Source organism: Chanos chanos, chromosome 5, assembly GCF_902362185.1.
Source record: "Chanos chanos chromosome 5, fChaCha1.1, whole genome shotgun sequence".
Lineage (NCBI taxonomy): Eukaryota > Metazoa > Chordata > Actinopteri > Gonorynchiformes > Chanidae > Chanos > Chanos chanos.
Window position 1 is genome coordinate 11844334 of NC_044499.1, and position 24430 is coordinate 11868763.

At 42.9% G+C, this 24430-nt stretch overlaps 1 protein-coding gene across 1 annotated transcript in view; it reads left to right on the forward strand.

Moving 5' to 3' along the window:
* The window catches only part of epha4b (eph receptor A4b), a 78987-nt gene that overhangs the window by 20302 nt on the left and 34255 nt on the right, over positions 1–24430 (forward strand). The window contains exon 4 of the mRNA XM_030775927.1: positions 21948–22103. Within this exon, the coding sequence (XP_030631787.1) occupies positions 21948–22103 (156 nt within the window). The remainder of the gene's footprint in view (positions 1–21947; positions 22104–24430) is intronic.

The window sequence follows — 24430 nt, forward strand, 5'->3', positions numbered from 1 at the left end:
AAAATAGCGTGGTATAAGTAGGAGAGATTTTGTGAACATTATAAATCTGGACGTGTCCTTGAGATTGTTTTCTCATTTCTTGGTTTAAAATAGGGTTGACTCATCCATAGGTTGCACTGTTTTTTTTTTTTTTTATGATAGCGCTGCTTTGCTTTTACCGCTCATCAGTGGGCTTTTGTCAGCGTTTTCCATCAGTACACAATACATCATCATTAGCATATTCCAACTTAATGCTTATCTTTTATCTTTTAATAACGTGGCAGTGGCTTAATGTGCATTTTATCAAAGGGGCAGATACAGATTACGATGATTAGCAGACGCTAAAGTAGTCCGTATTTCCTTCATATAATTATTTCTTTCTTTCTTTTTTTTTTTGTTTTTTCCTTTTTTTTTTTTTTGTTTCTAAGTATAAACAGCAAAGCCAGCGTCGTCTTCATATCGTGCCTTCCACATAGTGGGCTGATTAGCATGTACCACCTGTCTAAGACTCTCTAGAGAGAGCTCATTAGTCAAAACCCTCTTTCAACAGCTCCGCCGCACAACAGAGCGGGGGCCCATCTGATAACGGTCATCTTTTCTCAACTCATTGTGTAGAGGGAGGCTGGCTGGCCTCTTATCGGTTTCCTCTCCAAACGCATTCACAGAGTCGGACCTGACGGACCCAGGGCGCACAGGGCTGTTTGAATAGGGCATCAGATGTTTTTTTGTTTTTTTTTTTTCCTCTTTCTTTCTTTTTTCTGATGGTGTTTTGATTTGTCTGTGTGTATGAGTGCTGTGAGAAAGTAGTACATGCTCATCAAGGGGGAAGGTTTGTTGACTTCCCTGGGTTTTACTCTTTGCTAGAGGAGTTTCCGACTCAGTCCGACCCATTCCCTGCCAGCGTAAAATCCCATACGTTCACAGCAAATAATCCTTCTCAGCCATGTCGGTGGGATTGTGCTATCATGAAATTGAGTTTTGCTGTCATAACACACGTACACATCCCCTGTTGCTCTTCTTTTCTCTGTCAGTGTACCCCCCCTCCCACCCCCCAGCTCAGTCTCCCAGTCTCTCTCTTTTTCTCTTTTTTTCCCCCTCTCTCTGTCTCTGTCTCTCTCCCTGCCTTTTCTCCTGAATTGTCTGGACTGAAATGTTGTGCTTTCCATACCTGACCCCTGGAGGGCTGAGAGAGACCATCCATGCTGTCTGTATCTGCCACAACCAATTACAGCTGCTGTGTGAAGACCAGAGTAGCCTAGACACCTGTCATCCTCAACTGCTTCTGGCCCTAGTACCCAGCATTCTCTCTTTCCCTCTCTCTTTTTCTCACTCTTATTCATTTTCTCTGTCTCTTGTCTTGTTCTGCCACCTCCCTCACGTCTGTCTATCACCTTCCCTTCATCCCCTCTCTTTCTTCACCGACTCTTCCTGTCACTCACTTGGACTCTCTGTTACATTCTCAAGATTTTACAGAGTGTCGCATATGCTTCATAGTGTCGTCTTTTTTTTTTTTTTTTTTTTTTTCAATGACGTATCTTTTTTTAACTGAACCCATGATGTCTAAACAGAGGCCATTACTCACTGTGGTATGCATATTTAAATTGTGCTCTAAGTGGAGTGTGACTGCAGATGTGCTCAGCTGTGCATCACATTTGATCTTAGGGAACTGTAGTTTTTTCTTTCTTTCTTTCTTTCTTTCTTTCTTTCTTTCTTTCTTTTTTTTCCTTTACTCAACCTATCACATTCAGCCTTTTTGAAAATGCCATTGGACAGACCTAAGTTTAAGCATTTCCAGATTTGACTATTGTCTGCAGACGAGAATTTACAGTGCTGGTTAAAGAAGAAAGCATGATCTGGATTGCTATTTCTGAAAGTTGCTCCTGGCAACTGCTTGTTTATCCTGTTCATATCCTGAACAAAAGGGTAAAAGGCCTGATTTGATTTCACAAGAGAAAAGTGGGTCAGAGCTATGACCAGCTAATAGCTAATATTCAACATTTAGCATCTTAGCAATCACTGCTATGATTTCTGACAAATCCAACACGCTGAGTTAAAGGCAGCATAGTGGCACAACCCACAGATTAGGTGTTAGAAAAGAAGTCATTTTTAAATAGCAATTCTAATAACTGCTTTTTTCTTTTGTAACATTCAATTTGAAATAAAATGGTAGTGAGTGGACAGAGAAAATTCGCCTTGAGTTTTACAGAGGCAAGCATGTCTTGGTGGAAACCGCAGATAGTGGAGATGTAACTTGTGGTGTGTTTACCACTCGGTTTTGTGAAAAGTAGATTTTGTGAATGAGTTTATTTTCTCCTCCTCATATGATGTGTAACCTGTCACTTTGTGCTCTCTAGCACATCTACAGTGGATTCTGAGAAGAAAAAATCCTGAGGATGAAGGTGTTCTGTCTGTGTGTTTTAACCCTGTTAGCTCGCTGTTTTAATGCCGTGTGCCTGCGTTAGATTAAACACGGAGCCAAGCACAGGATTAATGTGACTTCAGTGGGAATCCATTACGACTCCTCATTCTTTCTCACCTCATTATGGGCTGTCCTCTCTAATGGAGCTTGGATGCCCTGTCTCACATACACACACACACACACATGCGAGCCCTCAACATGCTCAGGTCAGATATCTGCTTTTAGTTATTCATGTTATGATGAACAGACCGACTGGGATTGAAAATGAACTATTCGAATGGTGTATTTGCAATGCAATTGTTAAGTTTGTTTTGAACAACACATTAAATGTTCCCTTTTTTGAATCTGCTGAGAATTTCAAGAACATTTCATTTAAGGAGGAATTTTTTCATATTTAGATGGTAAGGAAGAAATGACCAAAGAACTGCCAATTGAGAACTGTTCCCCCTGTTCCTCTCTCTCTCTCTCTCTCTCTCTCTCTCCCTCCCTCCCTCCCTCCCCCTCTCTTTCTCTACCTGCTGTACAGTACATGTCATCTTGTCTGTGTTTTCTGGTGTAATGGCAGTGAAGCCAGAGAGGTGGTCCCCACAATTACACGTTGTCACTCTGTGGCTAATGGCCCAGAAGAAAAAGCTTCTGCTCCGTGGCCATGCGACTCAGTGAGCTGGTAGCCTCCAGGGCAGACTTCAGCTGTGCCATTCGAGAAGAGTAATCAGTTATCACACACCGAGCTCACGGCCCCACAGGCAAGCCTGCCTCGTGAACCTGGCACAGAAGTCGTCCAGGGTTTGTGATGGTGCCAGTGATGGGCAATTTAACACTGTGTGCTTCTGTATGAAGAAAAGGTCAACACTGAGAGATTTCTCTCCTACCTATTCTTGTCCCCATCGGCAGTGGCAGTGGCAGAGGCAGCTTGCCTTTGAAAATCATTTCAGGCAAAGGAGGAAATGTCATTTTCTGTTTCTCTGTAGAAATCCCTTTATTCAGAGCTGGCCTTGAATTTATATATATATATATATATTTTTTATTATTTATTTTTCAACAATTACTTGCTGAAAAGCGTTGCATAAACATATGAGTCAAGTAATTAGGCTTTGGTTTATCGGTGGGTTTTACCAATTGCAAGACTGTTTTGTGTAAATGCCAAAACATTTGTTAAAAACAAAGCAACTAAAAAAAGGGGGGGGGGATGTAACAAGCTTGTGGTTGTGGTTTGTGTCTCTGAGTCTTAAGACCACTATGTTTCAGACCATGTAAGCAAATCAAGAACAGGAGAGAAAATGATCAAACCTGTAACTGTTACATGTGTTTAATCTTGGATGGATGACCTCTTTTTTTCAACTGGGTCATTTAGATTTGAAAGCCTATTGCCAATGGAGAGGAAAATCTTTTTTGTCTGAAAAATAAACCCATTTCTTGTTCAGACTGTTCTAGCTAATACCATCAAAATATACACCTCTCTTTACCCATTAATCCTCAACACAAGGCAGGAGGCAGTGGCTTGCATCCATTTACAATGCTAGCTGCATAGAAGATTCATCACACTAGACAGAATCATTCTTTGATACATAATGATTTTTTTTTTCTTTTTTTTTTTTTTTATGATAGCCCCATCATGCTTTTCTACAAAACAGAAAGCCCAAGTCTATAAAAAAGTTTGTTTCAAATGGTTTTTTGTTTTGTTTTGTTTTTTGTCCTTTTTTTTTGTTATCAAATCCATTTGAGTTGGGTTATTAAGCTTTTGTGTCTCATACATTTAAATGGACTTCACAATTTTTGAGAGTATGCTTAGAGATATGAATTTTTGAATATATTTGAACAGATTTTGGAAGAGATGTTTGATCTTCAAAACTATGGCAATTTCACAACATTTTCATTTAGAGAATGTAGTCTGTCTCTCCTGAGATCTCATATCTTTTACACAGAATACCATCAGCTCTCTCCCTCTCTCTCTCTCTCTCTCTCTCTCTCTCTCTCTCTCTCTCTCTCTCTCTCTCTCTCACACACACACACACACATACATGTCTCCTAAACCATATATTGTGTGTGTGTGTGTGTGTGTGTGTGTGTGTGTGTGTGGCAGTACTCAATAGCTCCGGTCAGTCAGTCAAACCCCACCTGATCCCTTTCAGGTTTACCTGGGAAAGCTGAAGATCTTTGAAGGTCAAGTGCTCCCTTAGCAGGCGCATTATTGCTCTCCATTTCCCCTACTCCATCTCGCCCCCCTCTCGCTGTCTGTGGGTAGCCTGTCAGGCAGGTGTCCAGGGGACATGTAGGTAGGAGGAAGGAGAACTTTGGGGTGAGAGCTCTTGAAAATGAGCGCGGAGCAGTGCCAGATGTTTCTGTGGGGCAGATACGGAAAATGGGAGAGCTTGTTGAATATCAATCTGCTCGTCGACCTGCCTTCTCACTCGCGCGCTCAGTCACACACTCCCTCACAATGCCTCAGTGTTGGGTTGCCGTCTCACAGCTGCATTTCATTTTTCCAGACTACATCACCCCTTTCCCTCTTTTCCCTCCTCGCTCATTTCCCCCTGTTTTCAGATGCTTTGAACACAAAATGGATGAATTTTATCCCTGCAAGTTCAAAACATAGACGAAAGCAGGCCAAGGAATGCACCCAATAGTAAATGGATATACTGTGGTGAATGCCTCATATCTAAATATAGATTCTCTATTCCCAATGGCTGTCTGAAGAAAAAGGGAAGAGAATTGGGTTTAACTACTTATGGGGGCAAGAATAGTTTTCTCCATATTTTACATTACAGAAAATCATTCAGTTTTATGTACCACTCTTTGTGTTCAACCTTTTCTTGAGTAAAAATTTGTTCCAGCCACACTGAGGTTTTCAGCGACACTGTTAGGAGGAGAGGGGAGGAGAGGAGAGGAGAGCAGAAGTCTTTGGAACAGAGGAGAGGAAAAATATTAAGAACAATGGAGGGATGTGTAGTGGCATTTATAAATAGGGTCAGCAGTGTAGGAAGGAGCATGTAGACAGCTACCTCTTCTCTCAGCTAAAGCAAACAGAGAGCAGGTAAAGGAGTGATTGGCTTCTGTGATCTCGGACGATAAATTCCAGATGCGGGCAGATGTTGTCAGACTGGCGGCTGTGTCCGTATTGACCTCTGCGTCGGAAACGAGGAGAGAAGCCCTGAGAAGGCCTCCGCAGCATGAGCTAGAAACACTGAGAACCATCAATAATGCAGGGAGTTTGAGTACAAACCAAACGCTTTCACCGGCAATTCCTGAGTGTCGTAACCCAATTTGCACCTTTTTGAGTCTTCTCGTCTGCCTGGAGATTGAATTCTTTGTCCTTTGTTGTGAAGTGCAGCTGTTTCTAGGCACACCGTTGTCCTCTCGGTCGAGTCTAAGGCTTGTACCCTTTACAGAACAGAAGACTGAGTGAAGCCAACTGGATTGATTGAATCCATATGTGATGCTGTTCATCTTTCCTCACAAGCTGTTGGGTTTTCTAGGACTGATATACTCTTTGTAATCTGCTCTCTGCTTTTTCTGACACAAAATTCAGAATCAAAAAATCTCAGACTGGATTGTTATTGACTTGATGGCCTTGGTTGTTATCAGGTCTAATATAAAAAACCATACGTGCACCATCCCCATTGAATCAATACCAGGTTGAAACGGGAGCAGCTTGTCTGATTTGGGATCTTGACACTCTCCTACGTATGGGCTGTATCGTGAAGCCTCAGCAGGTGATAAAAATCACTCTGCATTGATTAGTCTGTCAGAGGAGTCAAACATCTGCTTGCTCAGCCTACTTCATCATATAACACTCATCTGAGAGAGATCTGTATCGCACGCTCAATTCCCACCATGTTGGGAAAACTCACCAAGCGAAACCATATACTCTTCCTGCCAGACATACAGGAAACACTTTGTATGTTGATGAATTGTTTTCAATGCCATTTAGAATTCAGAATCTTATTAATTTTTGAGAAGTAAATACAGGCATTGTTGGAGATTGGCTGCCAGACTGGATGAGGTATTGGCGTAGATATGTTGTGTGAATTTACTGGCAGATCATAAACAGAGAACAGGCTGATTTTTTTTTTTTTCTCCAGGCTATTGCTAAATGTACATTTTTTAAATAAAAAAGTTTCTTTCTTCACAGCCTGGAGTGATGAAAAAGCTATGTGTGTGGTAGTTTCAGGATTTAGACTGCGTTGCGTTTGTGTTAGCACTTGGCTGTAGCTTGAACAGTGTTCGGGATATGCCCTTGGCAGCATGTAAGCTGCTGACTGAAGCTTGGACAACAGCCGTGTGTGTGTGTGTGTGTGTGTGTGTGTGTGTGTGTGTGTGTGTGTGTGTGGGTGTCTGTGTGTGCACATGTGCATATGTGTGCCACATCATTTAGCTTGAGCTGCAGTATTTACAGTATTAATGACTTATTGTACCATAAGCAATGTGTGTCGTAGCCACTGGGCAGCCTCATGACTTAATCAGGGCTAATCATGCCTGGATACTTTCTCACTTTATGTTAGTAATCTGGCACACTGTTGAGACGATTTTAATCCAGAAGCAAACTAGCTCCCTGGTTTTGTTAGATGAAACATTAGACTGGACGTTACTACTGTAAATTCTAGCAGGTCTGTGCTGCCTCATGATCACACAGTAAACACTGTTAGAGAAAATTCAGTGAATATCTTTTCAGCTGCACTGCCTTGTATACAGCACATATACATGAATGAGTGTAAAATGCATCAAGTATAAGGTGTCATCAGTAGTTGTAAGGGCAAAGGGAAAAGGAAGGGGGAGAGAGAAAGAGAGAGAGAGAGAGAGAGAGAGAGAGAGAGAGAGAGAGAGAGAGAGAGAGAGAGAAAGTGCCCTATGCCCAGTGAACACGGAACTGGCCTCCATCCTTGGTCCCACCACGTTTTATTTTCAGTTCATCGCTTTCAATAATTCATAATACAGTCCTGGGGAAGATCCAGAAGCACAGGCTCATAACCCCTTTACATTATCAGTCCCCTTCAGCTCCCCCGTACCTCTACATGTATGTGGCGGTAACAAATCTCCCCCGCGTGTGCATGTTTCAGAGCCACGTCACCAATGTGAGCAAAAGCACGGCAAACGCACAGAGCAAATAAAAACGCCAGGCTCCCTATCTGAGCCCTGCAGCTTGACTTAATTGAGACAGAGGCAAAGTCAGCGATTCCTCTTTGAAGACTCCAGTCCTACAAAGTGTATTATCGTAAGCCAATTAGATTGGAGTTAAAGTCGGCAGAGTGTGTTCACCGAGTTGTTAATGTTTTAGTGGCTCTGAATTCCTGAATGACCTGGTTTCAAAGAGGCCGCTGTGCGGCCGTGTCACTGCCTAATAATACTAGTCTTTAGGAGGAAAAGCCTCTGCAGTGAGCGTGCCTTTTGATTAATGGGCTCCTGTGAGCTGGCTTTTAAAACAGGCCTCACGGACTTAACAGAGCCTGCTAGCAGACTGTCAGAGGATGTGTCCCTTGTGCTAACTCTTTAGGCATGGACAGTGATGGAAGTGTTGGTGCCTAATTAAAAGGTGATTTGTAATCTGTGTGTGTGTGTGTGTGTGTGTGTGTGTTTCAGTAAAGCTAAAACCCAATGTTGCCCTTTGGCCCTGTCCTGGAGGTCTGGTGTTAGCAGCTCCTGCGGTGCTGAACACATCTGCCTTTGTCTGGGAGGATGATAGCAGTCAATGCTCCTCTCAGACCCAGCAAGCACTCACACACACACACACACACACACACGCACACACACACACACACACACACACTCACACAAAATCAAGGATTTAATATTTTTACTTTGTTTGCAATGGAAACATAGCATGAAATCTTTTCACCGTTTCTCCGTTACAAAGTTCACTTTTTCAAACATTCTCAAACAGAAAACCCGAAATTGCCTCTTTCTCTCGTAAAACTCCCTCAGGTAAATAAGGACAATTCCCTCTTTGTCAGTTCTCTCAGTTTGTTTTGTCTTAAAAAGCGTTTCACACACAACACTCAGCTGTCCACACACACACACACACACACTGATTAAACAAACATTTATCCTGGAACACACACTGAAATTCATGAGAAGGCAAAGCTGTAAGAGCAAGGCCAACAGCTTATTCAGACTCTCACAGCACATATTGACACCGAAGCCATAGAAAAGTAGATATCCTTATCTGAACAGCATAGCCACCTCCGTGATAAATAATCATATCTAATCAATCTATGGCATACTGTGGCCTTTTCCTTCCGTACAAAGCAAAAAGACGATATGAATGCAGGAGAAATGGTAGACATCCGTATCACCTCTTCTAGTGTTCGCTCTATGTTGACCTCATAATGAATGTGAAACTGGGCCCTGACGATTCAAATCAATTCAGGCCAATTGAGAGAAAGCGAGTCCAGGTCTCACCCGGATATTACACCTCTTATCAATAAGGAAAAAGCTCATCAGTGTTCATTTGTACTCTCAAAAGAAACTCTGACACAAAAATCGTTACCTGGGTACTCCCCCTCTGAAAGGAGAACGATCTTCATATTAATATTGCCAGAAAGAGAGAGAGAAAGGAATGAATATGATTCATCTAAAATGGAAGGCAGATTTTAATCTTTATGGAAATGCGAAAATCCTCGTCAAAGGCCAGGTACCAAGAACAATGGTCCGCGAACCAACCTGCCAAGTGCATGAAGGAATCAGAGCACTTTCATTTAGCAGAAGGTGAATGGGACTAAGATTGGATCGGAGGTTGAATCAGTAATTGTCTATGCTGCTAGTGGTAATGTCCAGTTTTATGTGGTCGAGCCTGTCTAGTTTGGGCACAGTGCAGAGAGGTCATTGACTCAGAGCCAGACTCTCATTCACTGAAACCAGATCCCAGTGTTAGATGGGAGCCAGAAATTAATTTCCCGCTGTGCTCCGTTGAATTCTGTTCCACTGAGTCTAAATGGGAGATTTAATTCAAAGTGGAACAAGAGGGAAAGAGAGAGAAGGAGGTGAGAGGGTTTAGACGGGGAGGTGCTTAGGTTGAGCTTCTTTGTATATACCCTCACTACACACGCACTCATATACACACTCACACACACACACACATACACACAGTTCCTTTCCAAACCTTCAGCTACAACAAGCATAAGACAGTGAAAGACACAGTGCCCAAAGCCAATATTTACTCTCCCATAATGAATCAGGACTGTGAGTATGAAAATATGATGGTGGGTTGATCTCATTGTTCTTGTTCTCTGTGTGGCTTTTCATTGATTTATTCCTAATGGAAGTCCATAAAAGAGCCTACGGATGATGAATGAAAATCACACGGATGTGCTTGGACACAAATATTCCTCGCCGGTGCCACATTTGCGTAAACAAAAGATTTGGGGTCTTTTCAGAGTAAACACACTGTTTAAAGTCTGTTTCCAATTGAGGTCAGCACAGACTTTTTTTTTGACCCAAGCAAAGTTATAAGCATCACTTTCTCTGCAGCTTGCCCTTAACTCACTCCTGAGGAACAGTTTAGAAATCCAGAAAGAACTGAGAGTAAGAGCGCCTGAGTGAGTGATTGAGTGAGTGTGTGAGAGAGGGAGGGAGAGGGAGGGAGAAAGAGAGAGATTTAAAGAGTTTATATTTCCTGATGTCAAAAATTTCATTCACAGGAGGTCCCAGGGGGCAGAGTTGGTTTTCAATAAGCTTGGCTAGATTTTTTGGAGGTTTAGCGTCCCTTATTGAAGTTCCAGGTTGGTTTGTAAAAGGCATACACGAAGTCTGGCGTGTCTGCCTCTCTGTGCTGGACATTGAAGTGGACATTGGACTGTCCATGCCCCTGTGTGTGTTTGAGAGAGAGACAGAGAGAGAGAGAGAGAGAGAGAGAGAGAGAGAGAGGTTAAGGGAAGAAAGGGAAAGACAGGGATGGGAAGCCTGCTTGCCTGGTCCCCTGAGAGCAGGCTCTGGGCCACAGCACCTGCAGCTGAAACGTGAGCCACAGCCTGCAGCGTTAAATATTTACTGTGCAGCCTCTCACATGACAGCACAGATCATACAGCAATCACTCCACCTCTCTCTCTCTCTCTCTCTCTCTCTCTCTCTCTCTCTCTCTCTCTCTCTCCATCTCTCCATCTCTCTCTCTCTCTGTCGCTTCATCTCTCTCTCTCTCTCTCTCTCTCCATCTCTCTCTGTGCAGCTTCGTCTATCTCTCTCTATCTCTCTCTCTCCCTCTCTCTCTCCCTCTCTCTCTCTCTCTCTCTCTCTCTCTCTCTCCATCTCTCTCTGTTCCTCCTTATTTCACTTTCTCTCGCTGCTTTCATCTCTTACTCCTTTCAACTCTGTTCCCTTTTCTTTTCACATTCCCTTTCTCTTTTCACATGCACGTGCACCTGCCCACACACTCCAAACACACACACACATGCAGGCAAACGAAAGAGTTGTCACACCAAAAAGGTGTTTGCTGATGCACAAAATATACATACGCTGGTGCAGTAACATGTACTAGAGTGTCCATCAGCATGACCCCCTGAACACTGCCATTTATCTCCAAATGTAATCATAGCTCTCTTTTCCCCTAAAGGAGCTACTGACTACACTCTCTCTCTCTCTCTCTCTCTCTCTCTCTCTCTCTTTCTCTCTCTCCCGGTCTCTTTTGCTCTCTAGCTCTCTGTCTCAGAAAAGTCATGCTCCCTTCAGCCACCTTCACAAAGACCAAAATGCAGCTGGGATCAATTTTATTTCTTTTGGTGTGTGTGTGTGTGTGTGTGTGTGTGCATGTGTGTGTGGGTGATTATAGCCTCTGTAGGAATGCATGAAATTAGTGCACGATCAGCTTGGGTTACTCCTCACGATCTGTAATTGTACTGCAAGTAGTGAAACAGAGACGCCCAGCTGGGGCTTACCTCACCCCTCCCTCCACTCTCCCACTCTCTCTCTCTCTCTGCCTCTGTCTTTTCCAGAGAGTTGGATGACTTTTGAGAGAGACAGAGAGAGAGAGAGAGAGAGATGAAGGGAGAGGTCCTTGCTTTAAGCTACTTCTCAGACATTTAGCAGCCTTTTCATCAATTGAAAAAAGTCTAAGACTGTGAGTAAGAGAATAAGAGTGTGGTGAATGACTCTTTGTGTGAATGTGTGTGTGTGTGTGGTGTGTGTGTGTGTGTGTTCTCTGTTCCTCCTGCTGGGCCTGTCTGTCAGACAGTGACCCTGACCCTCTGCAGATCTCCTGCACTAATATTTATTTTATTTCACACAGGTCGGCTGCTGGGGGAAGGTCGGGGTAGAATAACAATCGGCAGTCCGCAGTCTGAGGCTGAAGACTGAACGCTGCTTTCTTTAACAGACTGGAGGGACAGACATGTATTACAGCCATAGCAGCAATCAATCAAACTCATAATAAGCACCAATCCCTATTCTTCAGTAGCACAGTCAGTGTAGTCCCTGAAAATATTCAGTATTTCCTCTGTCATATAATCCCATTACATGTGTCATATAGAGACATTTAAAATAGAGTCAAAGGGAACTGTGACAGTGTATGTGACAGTATAAAGTAGAGTACACTTAAGAGTGTGTCACAATATTGACTGCTCAGATTTGTCTTATTTCTCTAGTTGTCACTGGTACAATTGGGTGCCATTGAAATCATAGTGACTTTGGGATTTTCCTGTCTCTGAGATCATGTCATTTGTGATATGAGGGAGAAGTAATGGAACTGCTGTCTCCTATAACATATTTCTTCAGATGTCATTTTTCAGACTTTCTTGTTTTGCAGTCTTGGATGAGGTTCTCTGTACTGAATCACATTTTGCTGATGAGCAAAGGTGGTTCTGCTCTCTCTCTCTCTCTCTCTCTCTCTCTCTCTCTCTCTCTCTCTCTCTCTCCCTCTCTCTCTCCCTCTCTCTCTCTCTGTGATTGATGGTAGATGAAGTTTGGGAGGAGATTACCCTTAAGGAGAGGACAGAGATCAGGCATTCTTGCTGAGGAAAGCTCTGCTCTCCGGATCTCCTTCATTGGGCCTGGTAATTGGACAGGGTTCCTGGGACAGGGAGGATATGCTTTGTGCATACATCTGTGTGCGTGTGTGGGAGGGGGCGAGTTTGTCTGGTGTGTGTGTGTGTGTGTGTGTGTGTGTGTGTGTTCTGTGTGGCTGTAGGTCTGCTTGTGTGTAATATATACTGTGTGTGTGTGTCTGTGTGTGTGTGTGTGTGTGTGTGTGTGTGTGTGTGCGTGCGCGTGTGCGTGCGTGCGTGCGTATGTATGTGCATGTGTGTGTGTGTCTGAGCATGTGTGTGTATAATTATATGTTTTGCTCCTGTTTTGAAAGGAGACATGCCTCCAGTGACAGCTTGACCCCTAAGGTCAGGGGTTGTTAGACTTCTCGGCCCGTCACCCCAGACCCTAAATTGGAGATTTTTCAGTGACTTTCTATTTCAGGGAGGATAATCAACCAAATGGAGGAGTTTTTCTCATTTAGAGGAGCCAACCCGACTGAGAATACCAGCCCAGTCAGTTAGGCCTTGCCGGAGTTCATGCTCTCCAGAGACATGCTAGAGAAGGCAATCCAACTCCGTCATGATGTCTTGTCTCAAAGTCCCATTTTAGGGAGAGATGAGATACAAGGGAGCAGGGTTTCCCTCAGTTAGCTTTTAGAGTAAAAAGCTGACACCGTCAGCACATACTTCTCCACCTTCCCAAAAAAATGTAACATCGTTATTCTACATGGCTATTGATTTTTCACTATCATCACATTTGGGTCTCTTAGGCTGCAGCCACGCGAAACCCACTCCACCCCCCCCCCCCCCCCCTCCATTTTCTGTTTTATCTCTTACCGAAAATGATTTCCATTGACTGAAATAATTATTCAATGACCCATTTTTAGCAGAAAACACCAACAGATGAGATAGATGCATTTTTTTTTTTTTTTTGTAAGCGGCATATTCCCCAGTGGTTAACTAGAAGATGGATTTTTTTTTTCTTCTTCTTCTTCTTTCGCCTGACTCTAGCTCTTACAGGGAGAAGTCCTTAATTCAGCTCATCTGCAGCAGCTCACTGGCTTGGAATTGTTATATGTTGATTCTCTGCTGATGCACCACGGCATGCAGAATAGCACAGAGAGAGAGAGAGTGAGAGAGAGAGAGCGAGAGAGAGAGAGCGAGAGAGAGAGAGAGCGAGAGAGCGAGAGAGAGAGAGAGAGAGAGAGAGAGCGAGAGAGAGAGAGAGAGAGAGAGAAGAGTTTTAAAGATGATTTCAGAAAGTACGCTCTCCGCTGCGTGACACAAAATCAATAGCGTGCGGCAGAGGAGCCCCGTCCAATGCCAGTCAGTTGGGTGGAAAAAAGGAGGGAATGCATAGAGAAATGGAGGAGGGAGAGATTGTGTTGGTGCACGACTGTCAGCAGTGAATTATAGTCAGAATGATTAAGACACTGCATGTAGGCACACAGATAAAAGTATACACGCTCAGACAGAATGTGTGTGGCGTGCACATAGTAGCTGAAAATACACACATATACACACACACACACATACACAGATGGTGGCTATGTGTGTACTCTGATTATGAGATTGTACAATGCTGCACACGCACGCACATGCACACACACATATACACACACACATACACACACACACACATGCACAGATGGTGCTAATATCTGTACTGTGTTTGAGAGAGTGTGTAATGCTACAGACACACAGACACACACACACACAGATGGCTGGGATGTGAGTACAGTGACTGAGAGAATGTATGATTCTACACACACACACACACACACACACAGGCACATACGCAGATGGTGGCGATGTGTGTAGTGTGTCTTAGAGAGTGTGTAATGCTCGGATGGACTCAGAGCCCAATCAGCCTGTCAGCATAGAGGAGATGCAGGGAGAGGCAAGCAGCGTACTCTTCTCATTACACTGCTCTCAGTCTGTACACACAGCCCTGTGGACCCATTACTTAATACATGCACACACACACACACACACACACACACACACACACACACACACACACACGCATGCAAACACACACGCATACACACACACACACACATACACACACACATACGCAAACACACACACACACAAAGATCAAGCCTCAGGCATTGCAGTCATGCATGGAGCCTCAGCTCATAGCTCATGGCACACTATGACCATTGTTTGTTTATGAAGCTCATGTTACGCATGATGATGATGATGATGATGATGATGATGATAATGATGATGATGGAAGTCATCAGTAGAATCACAGAACCCACAATATTTATACACTGTATTTCATCAATGCTGTCACTGACTTTTTTTTTTTTTTTTTTCCCTGTCTGTCAGCCATAACACTGTAGTTCCATGGGCTTCGTGTGTTGTTACATGACCTCCTCATCTGATATTAGATGAGTCATGGTGTGTGAACTTTCCCTACCCTGGAGATCTGCTAGGCTGAATGACGTCTGTCAGAGAGAGATGCAGGGATTTGCTGTGCTTCACTGCTTATTAGGATGTGCACTCAGATTTGGGCTCTCAGAGTGAGAAAAAGCACTCAGTATGGATTTAGCCAAGCTGTGAATGTCTCCATTTGGCCTCTTGAGTTTTGACTGAAGCCCTGCCATGCCAAGCAGATGTATTCTTCTGTGTTCAGTTCTGAATGCTTTGGCACACAGTTACTGCTACCTGGAGAAATTTGTTTGAGAAATAAACAAGTGATCTGTGAGAATTTTACACAGACATTGTATGAAAATAAAGGGGGGAAAAAAAAGGATTTGAATCTAGTCTCTACACTCATACGGTGTGTTTTTTTTCTGGGGTACTGAAATAATTGCTTAGAAAAAATGAAATCGCTCCAATTAAAAGATTATGCATCATTTAAAATATTATGCAAAACATTATTTCAGACAGAACAGCTTGAATCGTTGGTTTAAGTGGGCGGTTTAAACTATTGCGTTGGTGTTTAAACAGGTCTGGTCGGTTTAACATAGACCTTCAAGGCGGTGTAAATGAACGGGTACCCGGGGCAGGCAGGACAGAGAAGGGCTGGTAGTCAGTCTGGCAGGCATGTCCAGCAAGCCCTCAGGGAAGAGCCAGTGAAACTGGACATGTATCACAACGTTAATCAAATCTTCAGCAGCCTCGCTTAAATTATCATTACCATGTAGTTCCATCTCTCTTTCTCTCTCTCTCTCTCTCTCTCTCTCTCTCGCTTCCCAGAGATAGCATTAAGTGTAGTTAATAGCCTCAGTGAGGCTGAATCTCTCAACTCATCTTTTACACAGTAGTTCAGCTTAGTTCTCGTTCTTTTGTTCGTCCGATGCTCCTCCCCTTTAGTTGTTTTTGTTAGAATGCTGCATCACAGCCAAAGCAATCATGTGACTTGGTTGAAACCACTTACAAGTAGAAGATTCATATCCACCTCGCAGTGACATTTATCAATGCCACTGGTGTCTGTCGCCGTAAACGGAGAACAAAAAAAATTGTTTTGGCGTTCATACTCACAGTGTAATTATCCACGGGGTTTACTTCCCTGATAACTGTTGAGCCTGGCCAGAAAAGTACACCTGCCAGAGTCTCAAATGATGAATGACCACTGTCAGTACCCAGAGCCGTGCAGACATAACGTCTTATGTCAATGTCTTAGCGTAATGTTTTCGGGGAAAAGCTTTATGAAATCATAAAGAGCAAATGGAACAGCAGCTTTACTGGACGTACCAAAGGCAGCCGAAAACTGCTGGAAAATGATATCAGGAGTAAATCCATAAAGGAAACCACTGAAACCAAATCCCCACGTCTTGAAGAAAGCAGTTTACGGGATACAGGTAGTTAGATCTCCAAAATTATTTGTACAAAAGATGCAATATCAAATCAAGCCATTTCTTTGGGCTTCAGGGGTACGCAGTTTTGTTCTCAGACCCATTGATTCGCTGCGAAAAGCCGCTCTTCCAGCTCTCGTACTTTGTAATACCGTCACGCGTGCGCCGCTTGTCTGACCCTATACATGCTTGGTGGATGTTTGCAGCGTTTGGTTTGGCGATATGAGCAAATGTTTACCCTTCAGAAAGTGTATTTCCTACACCCTTCCACTTCTCCTCTGTGCCCCCTGTAGGTTTTAAGACAAGTCAAATCCTATTACATCAGCCCTGCCTCCACTGATGCTTGATGTATTAATTTTTTAAGTAAGAAAGCCCAGACCTAGTGCCTCCGTAATCCCACCGAAATATCCTGCTCGGAGGGGATGGCGGGGGGGGGGGGGGGGGGGGGTGGGGGGCAGGGGTTATCTTGTGTTGCTATGGAGATTGTTCAGGGATTCACCTTTGCTTCTGGTCTTGAGGTCTTAAGCCACTCAGAGCAGAACTGCAGTATCTTGCTGAAAATAATTCTTTGTTGCATGGGAATAGTTGGTTTATTTATTTTTTATTTCTTTTTCTTTTTTTTCTTTTTTTTTTTTTTTTCTTTTTCTTTTTCTTTTTCTTCAAGGCAATGTGTTGATGTCTGTCACAGAGGACCTTTTCACAGCACCACCACATATGACAAGGACATGAACATTGACTTTGAGCAATACTTCAACACAGAGAACGTAGCTCAATCCAGATTTTCGAGACACTGCTCAAAGTTCGAACTTAGTTTTATTCAGATTAGTCATCGTGACTAAACCACTTCAAAATCAGAGTGAATTTGATCAGATTCAGTGTAATACTGTGTGTTTGAGAAGCCAGCAGTCTCTCTGTGGTCCATGTGAATGAGAGTGAGAGGTCTATTTTTAGATGAACAGAGCCTTGTGCTCAAAGTGCCCCTCACAACAGTCACTAGCTAAAGGTGCACACACTCCTGCTTTGCACTGCAGTGTGTAGAGACTGGCAGTAGAGAGAGAGAACCACTCTCTGCACAGACAGTGTTAAAGCCACTATCTGATCCTTTATATGGCACAGGAATAAGACTCTTTAAGTAATGTGTGTGTGCGCGCATGCGTGTGTATGTGTGTGTGTGCGCATTCGTGTGTGAGAGAGAGAGAGACTTTGTGTGTGCGTGTGTGTGTGTGTGTGTGTGTGTGTGTGTGTGTGTGCGTGTGCGCGTGTGAGTGTGGTATGACAAGGGCTCCATGTGGCCTTATCACACACAGAGCAGGAAGCAACACGCTGCCAGCGGTTAGCCGCTTCAGTGTGTGTGACCCATGCTCCAGTAATGATGTCATCCAATTTACAGTTATCTGGGAATGTGTGATTCCTATTTTCTCTACCCAAGGAACTGTGACACCTGAACCGCTACTGTAGAAACCCTTATTTCTCTCTCTCTCTCCCTCTCTCTCTCTCTCTCCCTTACTTGTTTTGCCTCTGGATATTGCACTTAGAATGGGATTGCATTTCTCATAAATTTCACACTCATGGGGGAAAACTCCCCCCACTATATTTCATATTTTTGTGGGAACAGACTGATATATCTGAGTTCTTTGGCTACAACAGAATTTTGCCTGGTCTACAAGTTATTGTGTTCTTTATCTTTGTAGCTAACATAGGTTCATAGGTTTTGATCTGGAGTTTATCTCTGAAATGTTTTTTTTTTTTTTTGTTACCATGGTTTTTGCCAGTTACTCTGAAATAGAAACCTGAAGTAACTGACATTGAATAATATATTTTTGCTGCATAGGAAATATATTCACAAGAATGGCTTGGCATTGTCTCCTCCATGCTAATGATGCTGGTGTTTATTGATGCCAAAACAATTTCCCAACTTTCTGAATGTCGTTGTTTTAAAAAGAGAGAGTTATTTTTACGCTAAGCAGTAGAATGCTATATATTTGGTGTTGTGTCTAAAAGACACAAGCCTCTGCATTATGCATGAAGATGGAGTATTCTGAACGTTGGTAATTTTCTATCTTGTGAATTGGTTTTCCTGTGGAACAAAGGCCGGTAATTGAAAAATGTACACCTCTGAGCTGAAGTATGATTTCATAATCATACAGAGATGAAGTTAGAAAGCGTTCTGACTGTGTATTGCTGTATAATATTAGTCTATTAGCATGACTGTTTGTGTTTATTTTGCCCGCTGGTGGCACAGATATGATGTGGGGTTTTTTTTTTGTGGTTGTTGTTTTTGTTTTCTCCAGTAGGACTGCTCACACTGGGGACACTTCTCATCAGAAATACAATTGCGATGTCTGGCTAGTATGTGAACTTTTTCACAGAACCAAGATAAGTGCATTGGTCGTAACTGATTTGGAGAAAGCTCTGTATCTGAGTAGTATAGATGACTGAATTATTCACTCTCTCACTGACTGTGTACTCAGCTGGTAACTGTGATATCAGTGCTAACATCAAACAATTCATGTTACTCATTAAATGGACAATTCACGTTACTCATTAAAACACACACACACACACACACACACACACACACACCACCCAGACACACATGCAGTCTCTCTCTCTCTCTCTCTCTCTCTCTCTCTCTCTCTCCTCTTTGTCTCTCTCTCTCTCTCTCATATAATGAAGAGCTTTATGATGAGTAGTTTGGGGCGTAAACTCATTAAAATGCATGTGTGAGCAGCACTCAGTAAATTCAAATCACCCTGCTCTTTGTCACATTAACAAAGTACTCAGCTGTAGCCTTATCATATTCATTGGACGTCACCTCTCCTCTGCCTCCAGCAGCTTCCCCCTTTGTTTCGCATGGCTGTTTAGACATCATATCTAAAAGCTATTGATTGCCATAAACAAAGGACCTGTGTCGAAGTTATATTAATTTTTAATGGACCAGACCATCCTGTATTCTTTTTTTTTGTTCTGGATTCTTTTCTTTCTTTCTTTTTTTTCCTTTTTACGATGCATTTGATGATCTTGCATATTCTATATCTACATTTTGCTGTATTCATGGCCTTTTCCCAGGCAAGTGTTTGACACGTATTGAAATGCACAATAGAGTTCCTTGGGCTATTCGGCTATCTCTGCTCTCAGTGGAGCCCTGTGATAGGTAGAGCTGTGCTGAACATTTCTTTCTCTTTAGGGATCCTCTTTCTCCATGTACAACTGGCTCAAGGGCACATACACACACACACAGAGAGAGAGAGAGAGAGAGAGAGGGGGGGAGAGAGAGAGGGAGAGAGGGAGTAGATGATGTCTCTGTGGCTATCCGTTATATGTGTATGCCTATATACAGTTCTTTTCAGTTTTTTGTTAGATCAGCAGATTCAGCTCTCTCTCTCAATACACAAAGGATTTAAAACAAACTTGACAACACTAATAACAACATTAACAACAACAAAAATAAACAAAGTCTTACATGATAGTACACAAGGTAATATTAGCAATTAGCAATATTGCAGTACGTACGATATTACATATGATAATATTAATCAACAGAGTAAAAACTATGCTATCTGAACTCTAAAGTTAAAATTGTTAGATCATTTCCTATAACATATTCATTCTGTATGTATGAAGAGGGAAAAGTTCTTCTGTTCTCTCCGCAGCAGAGCTGGCCATGACATAGAGTTAAAGAGCTGAAGGTGAATGTAGGAAAGTTATCAGAGGGGATGCTGGAGACACTGCCTGTATTTCTCTAGACTGTCAGACACTCACAGAGATTATTAGGCAAAGGGGAATATTTTTGGCAGAAATGAGGACCTGTGTGTATATGTGTGTGTGTGTGTGTGTATGTGTGCGTATGTGTGTATGTGTGTGGTCCTGTTGCCTGTGCCTTCAGATATACCGCTGTGGACCGACGCCAGGCAGGAACAGCTAGGCAACCCTCAGTGGTAAGCCAACCGTCGTTGGCACAGGGGCACTGTGCCCATGTTTCTACCCCGGCAGGCATAGCACTGATTAGACATTCTGACTGTCAGATCACCCTCTTATTCTCTTGTTCTCCGGCCTGACCTACCACACAGAATGCTCAAAACCCTTAGGATACTCACAAGAAGAAGATGATACACTCAGCCTCACCAGGCTCAACTGCTTCATATGAGTCTTTTTTAGCAACAGATGAAACTCTGAAGAAGAGTACTAACGCAGAAATGTATTTTGAGGGCACTTCAGAGTGCTTCAGGTCTACCTCAGTGCTGCAGAACTGAGGAATCAGTGGTGCACAGTTGATCAGACACAAGACTCTATGAAGAAACTCCAGAAGTTTATGTCAAACTAACCTGCGTTAGAAACGTTAAAAGCAATGCACAGCGCTTGTTGTTTTTAAAGGGGGGAATGGAAGAGCTCTCATACTAGAGGACTGTCTTTCTTCCTGCTGTCGTTTATCTTACACGTACGTTCAAGAATGGAGACAAGGAGATGGTGTTCTAAGATTAGTATGTGTAATTGTATTAACATTACATGATCATCTTGATGCGAGGAAGTCAATACATGTTCGTAGCAAAAGGGGGAAAGAGGGAAGAGTTTTGAACACGGGGAACTGAACGTAATGTGGCGAGATAAAAGAGGCTCCCAAACCTGCTTGTTTCTTGTGGTGGGGGGGGGGGGGGGTGGAGTAGGTGGCGGGTGGGATTTATGGCCAGGCTGGGAGCGGAGAACCTTGATTAAATCCGTGACCTTCACTGCCCACACACGCAATCAAGGCAAGGCTAAATTCATCATTGCATTGATCCATCAATTGAATTGCATTTCCGACACTCTCGATGGCTTGACCTCAGAGGTGGCACGAGATTGTCTCATTTGCTCAGGCCTAGATTGCCCCGTGTGTTGGTCTTAACTACGTCGTGAATTTATAGCGCCACCCCAGAGACGCATACCAAGCCCAACGGTGAAGCAATCAAATAAATATGCCCTTTCAATTCATTAGCATTCATCCAGGCATTGAATTTGCATACATTAGAATATGCATAAAACGCACAGTTTCTTGGATCCCGTTGTGTCTTGTACCTGAAGCTAGTGCACAGGGGCAGAAAAAAATAAATAAATAACTAAAAGATACACTAAATCTTCTCACCTCAAAGACACATTCCCAATTTTTGTGTGTGTGTCTGGTCAAGTAGTTCCAGTATGTAACAGGCTAGAAACTGAATTCCCACTAATACGGAAATGGATATGAGGAAATTTAGCTCTCCGAGGAGTAAAAAACTGGGTCATTCTTCGGTGCTCACAGGCAAACTTGTGAGAGAGACGGATGCAGTGGCAAAGAGTATGTGATGTTCTTCACCCCTTCAGAAATATTTGTAGAGCCACGTATTCATTCTCTAATCTGTAAACAAATTTGGGGTGTATTCTAGAAAAAAAAAAAAAAAAGAAAGAAAACACACACACACACACACACACACACACACACACACACACTAGAGTGCGAGTTCAGGACTCAAGAATGTGTTTTGGTTGTGAAGTCCTTGAGGGATGCTCTGCTGAAAGAGGCAATTTGTAATTTCTTGTACTGGTGTTCATTTTTCTTTTTTGGTTATTTAAGTGTATGTTGACTGACCTACTTTTCTGAGCACTGGATTTTTTGTAATATCTGAAGAACATGAAAAAAAAAAAAGAAGGAGGGAGTCTTCAGTTCATTTAACAGAAACTAGGAAATGAAGGAAAACTGACAGGAAAACACTTTTCTAAAGCACGTTTAGATTACTGTATTTGTAACTTTGCTTTATTTGTGTTTATATTTTGCAGCCTGCAGAACTGGTTCCTATAAGGCTTCTGCCATGGATGCCTACTGCAGCAAATGCCCTCCACACAGTTACTCTCACCAGGAGAAAGCCTCAGAGTGCAGCTGTGATAAGGGCTACTACAGAGCCGACATGGACCCTCGATCCATGGCCTGCACCAGTAAGTCTAGACCCACTCCCCACAGTCTACACCACAATGTCTCTTAGAACTGCTATATGGATGGATGGATGGATGGATTGATGGATTGATAGATGGATGGATAGATAGATGGATGGATGTCTGGTGGAAGATAACTTTCGAGTGTGTTCTTAAAATAAGCCATGGTATTGTACAGCTGTTCGGTACTGTTCTGATGTTTCTTATTACAGTCTATTTTTACTACTAAATCAGCCCCACAAAGCTTTTACAAAGGTGCTGAAGTCAGGGATACCTGATAAGAAATTGAGAGAAAAGGAGTAACAGAGAGAGAGAGAGAGAGAGAGAGAAAGAGAGAGAGAGAGAGAGAGAGAGAGAAAGAGAAAAGCAAAAGCAAAAAAAAAATTCCAAGGTTCAATCAGCATGCTCATCCATCTGATAAGCGCGTTGGTGAAGGCTACGGTGCTTATGGTTGTCCTGAGTGACCTCGGCGAAAAAGACAGCCTTTCACTCATGTGCATAAGCGCTATGTCAGGACTCAGAAGGAGCTCAATTAGCCTCAGTCAACTGAGTGGATTCACAGCTGAGCTCATACTTTAACACCGAGTTTCATCAAATCATGACATTCTGAACTACTCGGCAAGGAAGGAGAATTTGTCTCGACGTGGGAACATGGTGCCAGGAAGCAACAATGATTTGCTAATTTAATTAGAGAAATCCTAAGCATAAATCAGCACGCAGTTCACTGGCACATGGCAGGAATATTTCACACGGCACACGGAGATGACAGACCACAGCAAATTCGTCTCCATCTTCACATTTACATGTTTTAATAGGGTGAGAGTACAATACACGCACACATACACACACACACACAAAACACACAAACACTCACACACACATACTCACGCTCACACAAATTAAACAGTATGGCTAGTTCACTCTCTTCTGTGTACATTCTGGTGGGAGAGCCGAAACAAAGATTTGAAAAAATCAGTTCTAAAAGAAATGAGCCATTCCTAGTGTTCAGACCCTGCTACTGATGAGAATCACAAGAGTGTTAGCTCATTGCAGGAAGGATCTGAGGATGAGGGAAAAGAGGAGGATGGGATATCACACACACACTCACACTCGCACACAAACACACACACACACACACCTACACACACGTCTCCATACATCATTGTCTGCCGTCCGATTAATGGGAGACAGTAGTAATGATCCTTCTCCACCTCAAAGAGCCCTTGCCCCACACATGGTGTGATGGTCCTGGGTTTGTGAAGGGAGAGGGGGCTGCCTGTCTGACCGGTGGGTCCCTCAGGAACACTCTTCATTCTTCCAGCCTCTGGATCTGATGAAATGTCATCACTGCAGCTGTTTGAACTCCCCCACCTTCTCATCCATCGCTGCTATTGTCTTTTTTTCTATCTTCCAGTCCCTCAAGTTATCTCATCAATTCTTTTAAATCCAAGCTGCTGAAAATCATATTTCTCTATAGGAAGAGGGATAGAATGGTTTTGATCAATAATGCTTTTCAAACAATGCACAGACATAGCTATGTTTACATATGTGCACAGCTATAGAGAGATACTCAAGCATATGTAAGATGTATTCATGTATGTATACTTTTTCACTTACCCACACACACACACACACACACACACACACACACACACACACAAAGAAAATGTGTGCTGGCACACCCTGTGTAATGAACATGTTCTTCCAGTAAGTAACATAAAGTAATGTAGAAACTATGTTGAAAAGATGAAATTCTCAAGCTTTCTTTCCTCAGTCAACATCTTAATATGCTGAATTTTTTGTACTTATCAGACTGCCAACAACAGAAAAAGAGAGAGAGAGAAAGAGAGAGAGAGAGAGAGAGAGAGAGAGAGAGAGAGAGAGAAATGAAAGGCCAAAAGGCACCATGGTATTGAGAGTTGTTCTGAGTTTGGCACTTCATTAAACAAAGTACCTCAGGGCTGCTAGCATGCTGCTCCTTTCCACATCCAGCACTGTAGAAGTGGGCTGTACACACTGTCTCCTCTTCCAAAAACCTTCTCATTACTGGGCCCCCTATGTGAGAAAGGATATGATCACAGGACCACGACACGCTACCCTGAATACCAATAGCCAGATCTGCAGTTCCAGGGTCTGTCAGACAAAGATCGCCTCAGAAAAACTCCTGTGATACTCTAGAGCAAAGCTAACCCCGGGACTTGGGTTTTTACCACAACACTACAGCTTAATGCATCTTTCATAAGCAAATAACAGCACCTCGCTCCATGTTATTTACCTTTTATGCCTGGTCTGAATTATGTAGAAGAGGATTATTTTGCATTTCGGTTCTT